This window comes from Eublepharis macularius, chromosome 5 (genome assembly GCF_028583425.1).
Source record: "Eublepharis macularius isolate TG4126 chromosome 5, MPM_Emac_v1.0, whole genome shotgun sequence".
NCBI lineage: Eukaryota > Metazoa > Chordata > Lepidosauria > Squamata > Eublepharidae > Eublepharis > Eublepharis macularius.
In genome coordinates, this window is record NC_072794.1 from 129410140 (window position 1) to 129419241 (window position 9102).

The 9102-nt window shown below is 45.3% G+C and overlaps 1 protein-coding gene across 1 annotated transcript in view; it reads left to right on the forward strand.

The window, feature by feature from the left end:
- LGR6 (leucine rich repeat containing G protein-coupled receptor 6) overlaps nucleotides 1-8851 on the forward strand; it is a 187419-nt gene extending 178568 nt beyond the window's left edge. Inside the window, exons 13-16 of the mRNA XM_054981772.1 lie at nucleotides 964-1089; nucleotides 3051-3211; nucleotides 6823-6903; nucleotides 7189-8851. Coding sequence (XP_054837747.1) covers nucleotides 964-1089; nucleotides 3051-3211; nucleotides 6823-6903; nucleotides 7189-8438 — 1618 coding nt within the window. The 3' untranslated portion in view covers nucleotides 8439-8851. The remainder of the gene's footprint in view (nucleotides 1-963; nucleotides 1090-3050; nucleotides 3212-6822; nucleotides 6904-7188) is intronic.
- The last annotated feature ends 251 nt before the right edge of the window (nucleotides 8852-9102 follow it).

The following is a 9102-nucleotide window of genomic DNA, read 5'->3' on the forward strand; positions in this document are numbered from 1 at the left end:
GCTGGGGCTGAGAAGAGTGGCTTACCCAAGGCTACCTATTGAGCTCATGGCAGCAGTGGGAGCTGAACCAGCAGAGTGCTGATTTGCAACCCAACCACTTAACCCCTATGCTACAGCAGCTTTGTGAGCTAAGACATTCCTATGGGACCAGGGCCAAACCAAAAATGATGGCCTCCTCATGTCCACCACAGGGAAGCCATTGTCATTTTAAAGTGATTTTAAAATATCACGAAGGCCTAATCCTGATCCTCACAGTATTTTAACCCCCCCCCCTAAAAATAGCAGCGGTGAACACAAGGATGCCATCATGACTTGTTTGGCCCTTAGGCAAGCTGCTGTCACTTGTGTGTGGAAGTAATACTGACAAACTTTACAGTCATTGATCTAATTAATACTGTTGTAATATACATGAAGTAATCTGAATGCTCCACAGCACAATCCAAAACAGACTTACGTCCTTGACTTCAATGGACTGATCTTGCTTAGGGTCTCACTTTTCCTCTGTTCCTAATTAATCTCACCAGCACTGCCAGCAGTCATTTAGATTCAAAGTGGTCAGAGTCCCTAAACGTTTATGGCATCTTGTACTGGCACAGAGTATAAAAGTCCTAATCTGTGCTCCAGGATACTATAAATTGTTAGAGGCTCAGGCAGTCCCATTTTCCACAAACACCTTATTGATTGATTTCCCTCAACATTCCATGACACTTTTGGGCAATGAACATGCTCAGTACTTACCAGGCTATACTAGGGAGTACCCTGGATATGTAGAAAACCCTACACCTATTGGTAGCACTATTTCATTGCCCTGTTGATAGACACCAGACCATCAAGGTCACTGTAAAAAAGAGTTGCAAAAAAATAAATATCAGAATAAAACCCAATTAAAACCTTTTGAGCAGCCCACCTCCTTGGCCCAGAGCACCTCTCACCAGTCTATTCCTCTGCCTTTCACTCCAATAGAGATTTGACCGACAATCAGCTAGTGACACTGCCATTGTCTGGCTTGAGTGCACTGACTCACCTGAAACTGAAAGGCAACCCTGCACTGTCTGAGTCCTTCCCTAAAGAAAACTTTCCCAAGATGAGGTGAGCTTTGTTTCTTCCTATCTTCAATGACTAGTTTCTGGCTTCACAAAGCACGCATGCTCCCCCTCTCTTTCTGACTAGACTTTATTTATTTGCTTTCATCCACCTTCCGCTCTCCATGTTTACCAGACATTTCCATGTAATTTTGTTAGTCCAGAGGTTTGAGCAAGCGTGACTTCCTGCTAACACTCTGAATCCATCACTGAGATTCTGCTTTGAGAAATCGATGAGCCACTGAATGTCTCATTGCTGGCATCATCCAAACTCACACACAGGCAGGGGCCTTGGAAGCAGGGGGCTCACGCCTGAGGCTCAACAGAGCGGAAAACCTTTGCAAAAGCCAACCTCAGCTAATGACATCCAGCCTTCCTACAGTAAATGCTATTTGTGTGGCCATGTCTTGTCTGCTATGGATTAATGAGCAGCCTGAAGGGGTTAGAGTAAGCAGCTAAGACAATGCGCCGTGAGGCTCCAAACACAATGGCAGAAATACCAGCAATATGTTTGTTGGAGAGTCCTTAACACTGCCACCTATGCAATATACTGATCATACCACGTGTAGCATTTAGATCTGATTGTCATCAGCAGTGCTGATGCTGGATTCTAGATGATCAGGTACTGAGTATTCATCATAAGCAGCTAACACATGTGAGCAGTTGCAGCCCAATTGATCAGTGTATTCACAACAAGATAAAAGGAACAGAAAGTAGAATACAGGAAATATCATGCAGGGAATTCAGAAATATTGGGATTAGAGGTGGGCACAAACTGGGGAAAAAACGAACTTCTGGTATGTGGTTTGTTCCGTTTCACGAACCATGAACCACAAACTTTCACAAACTTGCCCCAGTTCGCGAACCAGTTCGTGGGGTTTAAATATCCCTTTCCATCCTGCTGCGAAGCAGCATGGAAAGGGGCATTTCACCCTCACCGGCTTGGATCAGTTGCTTGGTGGGGAGATCCCTGACAAGCAGCTGATGGGGGTTTAAATGCCCCTTTTTGTGCTGCTTTGCAGCAGCAGGGAAAGGGGCATTCATCCCACCGGCTTGGATCAGCTGCTTGTCCAGGAGATTCCCGACAAGCAGCTGATCTGGGGGTTTAAATGCCCCTTTCTGTGCTGCTTTGCAGCGGCACAGAAAGGGGCATTTCACCCCCACAGGCTTGGATCAGCTGCTTGTCAGGGATTTCCCCAACAAGCAGCTGATAGGGGGTTTAAATGCCCCCTTCCTTGCCGCTGCAAAGTAGCACAGAAAGGAGTATTGGGCTTTTACACGAACCACACAAACTGGCAGCCCAGTTCTTGGAAATTTGTGGAAAATGGGCTTCCACAAACAGCTGGTTCGCGAAGCATGAACCAGCCCAGTTCATGACGAACTTTAGTTCATCTTGCAGTTTGTGCCCATCTCTAATTGGGACAGATTCCACACTCCATCATAAGAAGGTACTGATGGTCACTGAATTTCCAGCTCTCTCCTAGCAGTCCTTTCCCATACTGGAAAAGTTATTCCCAGGGTTGCAGAAGTCAGATGGAGTAGCCATGCAGCTTTGGAGGGGGCAACAAAGAGGGGACAAAATAACTACCTCCTGTTTCTCTTGTGAATGGAGCTTCACTGACAAAAGCAGAAGGGAGTGATTTCACCCTCCCCAGCTGTTACTCCAAGAGGGAACTAGAACCAATGCACAGGAGGATGGCTTCCTGTTCCTACATTAGCTGTGTAAAAGAAGGGATGTTGCTGTTGTAGTTTCTCCCATCTCTGCATGGCAAGCTGCATTTAACAGAATAGCTTCTTCTGTCCAGCTATGAAAAGTATTGCAGCTCTGTCCTCCACTGCACCACATCAATATTATATTTTAGTCCTTCCTACACATAGGATACCTTTGTGGCAAAATGAGTTTCTACACCCATGTATCACAGGTCCAAGTGCAGCAGGTCACCGCTAGCCTTGTTTTCTCCTCTTCAGGGTCTTAGAGGTACCCTATGCTTACCAGTGTTGTGCCTATGGAGCATGTGGCAACTTCTTCAAAGTTTCCAACCAGTGGGACTCTGAAGATATGAGTCCTGAGGATGAGGATGCGCACAAGAGGAGCTCGGGACTGTTTCCAAGCCATCCTGATAATCACTGTGAGTAGGACTAATTTATAAGTTAGACCACCCTCTGCCTTGTCATTCTAACTTGATTTGTCCTTCTGGCGATAAGGAGGAAGTCAAAGCAGTTTTTTAAAAAAAATAATGGAGAAAGGACACCATAAGAAGTGAAGCAGACTCTGCCCCCTGCCCCCATGCTTGGTGTGTATGTGTGTGTGTGTGTGGGGGGGGGGAATATGATCGCCCCTAGTATGCACTTCCATAGTATTTCTGACCCATCAGCACTCAACAGTGATTGGCCCATGCAAAGACACAGAAGGGAAGGCTGAGAGGGACAGCAGCAATTGAAGTGGGCCAGCTTAAGGGTCATATGGCTGTTGCATTGAGGGTTCTGCTGTTTACTTGGCCAAATCATTCTGTGGCATTGGGATTTCTGTGCAACAGCAAGTCACATGCAAAAAGCATTGGCGGGCGGGCGGGGGGGGGGGACTATGTGGATTTCCAAACCACAGCTTGGATTGTTTGTTTGCTGCATGACATGACTGTATAAACACATGGCCCACACACGCTGACAAGACTGAGAAACTAGCTGAAATGAGAAATACATTTGACACAGCCTGTCAAGAGGGGGAGCAGATTTTACTGTCTTTTGATGCTGTTGGGACAGCTTCCTGTCCTAAGTTATACAGTCTTTGTATTGTATGTGAAGCAGTTGCAACAGCTCTGGGGGAAAGAAGTCAAGGATACTCTTCTCACATCTTGTGATGCAGGACTCTAGGTTACGGGGAGACAGACTACCACTCCAATCTGGAATTACTGTCTTGGTTGACTCTAGTTTGTAGGGTGTGTGTGTGTGTGTGTGAGAGAGAGAGAGAGAGACTCGATTCATTGAGGGAATTCCTATTTTTTTTTCTCCATCAGAAAACCTTGGGAAATGTTTTACCGTGCACAGAGATACGCTGCTCCAGTGGTTGATCCCCATGTCCTGTCATCTTTTGTCTTTCTAGTAAAAAGATCAGGGATACTTGTAAAAAGCATCCTTAAAATTCATCAACAATTTTCTACATCTTGGCATAGGTGCTATTTTTCCTTGCTTCTAGCAGATATGTGGAACCCTGAACTGTGGGATACTATAATGCCGGTAGTGAAACATAAGAAGGAGCAGTTTTCTCTATAGCACAGCTGCATCAATGCACACAGTGAGCAGATTGGTTAGTTGCCGACACACTGACTCCTATGGGCAGGCATGCTCTTGCCAGAGAATAAGACCACTGGTTTACTCTCTGCCCTTCCTGGAAAAGTTTTGCTCCAGTAACAGTCACAGGTAGAGAACAGAGGGGATTGGCAGGAAGTGTGTGTTGCATACATTCTAGGTTTCCATCTTCTTGGACTTCACACTTCGCACATCCAGCAGTGCAAAGTAGCTTTTTGCTTAAAAGTTTCAATGGAAGCTTTGTGTGGCTCCCTTTGTGTAACCCAGATGTTTTGATGGTAGAATATTTGTGAGGAAAAGAAAATGCACCTCTTCTGAGACTGCACAAGTCGTGTTCTTGACACCACCAGTAAAACAAACAGCAGAAACTCAGCTGTCTAGACTTCTGGGCTAGACTTCTAGCACACTTCTAGCCTAACTGGATGGGGCTAGGTTCCATGCAGTGAAAAAGCATCAGTGATACAGTACAGCTTGTGGCATTCACCCTTTTTATGCCAATCTCTCCCCCAGCATAGGAAATATTAATAATAAACTATGTGTTCTGAGACTCTGAGCTATTGGTTAAAAATGTGGGTAGAAATTTTAGTTTGGGGTATTGTGGTTATTTTGGGACTTATTCAAAAGACAACAATAATATAACAGATTAATAAAACAAATGTACATTTTGCAATAGAGGTTTTTCTAATCACATGGTATTTTTCCCCGACAAAGGATCTATACTTTTAACAGTTGCATGACAGGCATAAAACCAACTAGTGAGACTTTTATCCATTACTGCATCTCCAGGATAGGAAAAGCTATGCCTACTGAATGTCTGGATTTGTTTAAAGGCACAGCATTTCTATCGCTAAAAAAAGCATACTATCTTAACAGGAAGTATACATTGATTTGGCTTCTTTTGCTGCAAGTTGACGGTTCAGTGACATCTATTAAAATTCCTTGTAAACTTTCTAACGCATGCTCCCCAGCAATAGTGTATTAATAATATAGATCTACTCAGCGCCCATACCCAGTGACCTAGAGGAAAAACCTGAGCTACACAGTAGCCAAAAAGAGCATGACTCTTAAAACCAACAGAGCACGCTCAGTATATTTACCAAGGGACAAATGAGCGCTCCCAATATAAGCCTATGTTTGACTAGAGGAGTAATTAAGCCAGGCCATTTGTAGGGAGCCTGAAAGTACTTTCCATTCTCCCTGTAGCAAAACACACAGTTTCCATTCAGCTTGCTGCAATGTCATTCTCAGGGGTAAGTCATTAGTTTATTTATGCCATAAGTGACTGGAAGAAAGAAACAGACTTGGGGCAAGAAGATTCTAGTTTGTCTCCTTTGATTCTTCAGACTCACAAATCTAGATTATGGCCAACACTTGAATGTACAGTGATTAATGGAGTGCAACTACTTCTTCAGATTCTGAAGTCATGAGACTCCCTCAGAATTGTAATATTGGCTTTTAGGGACTTTTGAAAACATACATTTGCAATATCTCTTATTTCTTAGCAAGCAGGTCAGGCCAATCATATTTCAAGATTTGCTGCTTCAGTCACAATGAAACAAACCTATGAACAAACCAATGAAACAAACCTATGGACTCTCCGCTTCAGTGAGAAACATCTGCTAAAGATCCCTGACCCCGGGGAGGCCCGCCTGGCATCGACCAGGGCCAGGACCTTCTTGGTCCTGGCCCCAGCTGGGTGGAACGCTCTGTCCAATGAGACCAAGGCCCGGCAAGATTTATCTTTTTGCTGGGCCTGCAAGACGGAGCTGTTCCGCCAGGCATATGAACGGTGCTAGGCGGAGCCCCCCGGCCGGTTGATGGGTGGATTAGGCCCTCCCCACCACCAATACCCCCGCTTAAAAATCTTTTACTGCAAAGATGCTCTGGAGACTATTTAGGTTTGGTCAGTTGGATTTTGTGCTGCTATGTTGATGTTTATATGTATTTTAAATTGTGTAAATCTGGATGTATTTATGGTTGCTAATTTATAATAATTGTTTTATATATTTTAACCTCTATGTATCTGTAATCCACCCTGAGCCTGCTGGAAATGTGGGGAGGGCGGAATATAAATAGAAAATAAATAAATAAACTTAAAATACCATGGTATGCTTGCCAGCATAGTATAGTGATTAAAATGTTGGACTAGGATCTAGGAATCCTGGGTTCAAATCCCTACTCTTCCATGCAAAGTTGCTGGCTGTCCTCGAGCAAGTCACACACTATCTCACAGGTTGTTGCTAGGATAAACTGGAGAAAAGGAAAATGTTGTGTAAGCCACTTTGGGTCCTCATTGACAAGTAGGGTATAAATGGAGTAAATAAAATAAATGTCAGTAGTCATGGCTTTATTACAACAAGCTAGATGTCTGATTCACAGTACAGAAGATGAGTATTGACAAGCCCGTGGTTTTGCTTTCTTCCTTAACTGTCAGATGACATGGACATGGAGGATTTCCAGTTGGAAATGGAAGATACAAAGCTACATCCAAACATCCAGTGCACGCCCAGCCCTGGTAAGAAGCTTCCTCAAAACACATAAATTCACTGTACAAGCACAGAATTGAGAACAGGTGATGAATCGTTTTTTTAAAAGCAAGTTTACATCCCTTATTGCTGTGTGTGTGTGCTATGTACCCCCCTACTTCTGGCCATTTAAACCAATGTACCTTTACCTTTGTTTTCTTACCTAATTGTCGTTCACTTTTCAATCAGATGTTTGCCAATATATCGTTAGTTGCTTTGCTACACTACCTGTTCCAGTCATGCTTTAATCTGACCCCTTCCTTCCTGCCTTCCAGGCCCCTTCAAGCCATGTGACCACCTGTTTGAGAGCTGGGTAATCCGCCTTGGTGTCTGGCTGATCATGCTGGTCTCCGTACTGTGCAATGGGCTAGTCACGGTTGTTGTCTTTGCCTCACCTGGCTATCTGTCTCCCATCAAATTTGTCATTGGCAGCATTGCCGGAACCAACATGCTGACGGGCATGTACTGTGCCATCCTGGCCTTTGTGGATGCCATCACCTTTGGCCATTTTGCCAAATATGGAGCCAGGTGGGAGACGGGCGCAGGGTGCCAAGTGACTGGATTCCTGTCAGTATTTGCTTCAGAGGCTTCCATCCTGCTCCTAACACTGGCTGCTATTCAATGCAGTCTGTCAGTGTCGTGCATGAAGACATATGGGAAAGTGCCTTCCTTCGGCACCGTGAAGGCTGGTGCCATGTGTTGCCTGGCATTCTCCTCTGTAGCTGCTGCTCTCCCTCTCTTTTCTGTAGGAGAGTATGGGGCGTCCCCTCTTTGCCTGCCATACCCCCTCCCTGATGGAAAGCCTTCCGTTCTGGGCTTCATGGTGGCCCTGGTGCTGGTCAACACCCTCTGTTTCCTCATAATCACTGGCACATACATCCGTCTCTACTGCAACCTGTTGAAAGGTGAATTTGACTCAGTATGGGACTGTGCCATGATTAAGCACGTAGCCTGGCTCATCTTTACCAATTGCCTTCTTTATTGTCCTGTGGCCTTCCTCACCTTCTCTTCCATGCTCAGCCTCTTCCTCATCACCCCTGAAGTCATCAAGTCTGTCCTGTTGGTGGTCCTGCCTCTCCCAGCCTGCTTGAATCCCCTGCTCTATCTGCTCTTTAATCCTCACTTCAGAGATGACCTGAGGCTACTAAAGCAGAAGAGCCAGGCCCAGGAGAGCTGCACCCAGTCCTATGTGTCTGAGGACACAGAGAAGAGCTCATACGACTCTACCCAGGCCCTCGTTCCTTTCTCTGACATGGATCATATATTTGAGGCACCAGACATCTTCGGAGTACCCCCTAGTTGCTCACCAGTCCTGGATGCCTACAGCTTCCCCTCGGTGACTCTCATCCCATGCCAACAAAAGGCAGGTACCAAAAGGCACGACAAGGGCTTCTCCACTCACCTCTCTTGCCTGGCTGACAATGAGCTACTAATTGCATCAGAAAGCAGAGACCGAGCAAGGAACAGCCTTCAGATCACCTTGTTCCCCACATCACCAGCACCAGCCTTTACCTCTCACTTATAAAAGCGGTGCTTCATTCCCCTCAGAGGAACAGCAGCTATTTGGGGAAAAACATGGTCCAGTATATCACTTCTTCTGGAAAAAGGCAAGGTGCTCTCAACTCCATGTAATCTAGCTTGCTGGAGCATTATTTTTCACACTACTAGAACTACTTGATGTGTGCAGAAGAACCTCTTGTCCTACCAAAAGCAGTATTCCCTCATGCAAAGAAAAACTAGAGAAGACTAAGTTCAAGTCCTCTGATCTAGGATCTATTACAGTGCAGCATTTCTGAAGGGAAAAGTCAGAAGCTGCCACCTAATCAATCAACACTTAACCTCCTAGGACATGTTTTCCTTGCTCCTACCATTGTGTGGAACAGACAGCAAACAACATTCCCAAGGAGTAGTATTCTCAAAGAATCTTACCTTAAAATAATGAGACACATAAGTAATTCAGGATGATGCCACAGCAGATTAGAGGGCTGCTGGAGTGCTACATAGTTACCTGTGTATTTCCAAGGCTTTGGGTCAGCGGTTGCTCTTGTGTGTTTGGCTGTAATTTCTTTGTCCAGGAGAAAGCATGGGATTCCCCACTCCGCCCCACCCCAAGCATACAGTAGAGAATTGCTGGATGGGGGCGGGGGGGAGCATTGTTCAGGGGCTTGACCCAATCTTCTTGAAACCTA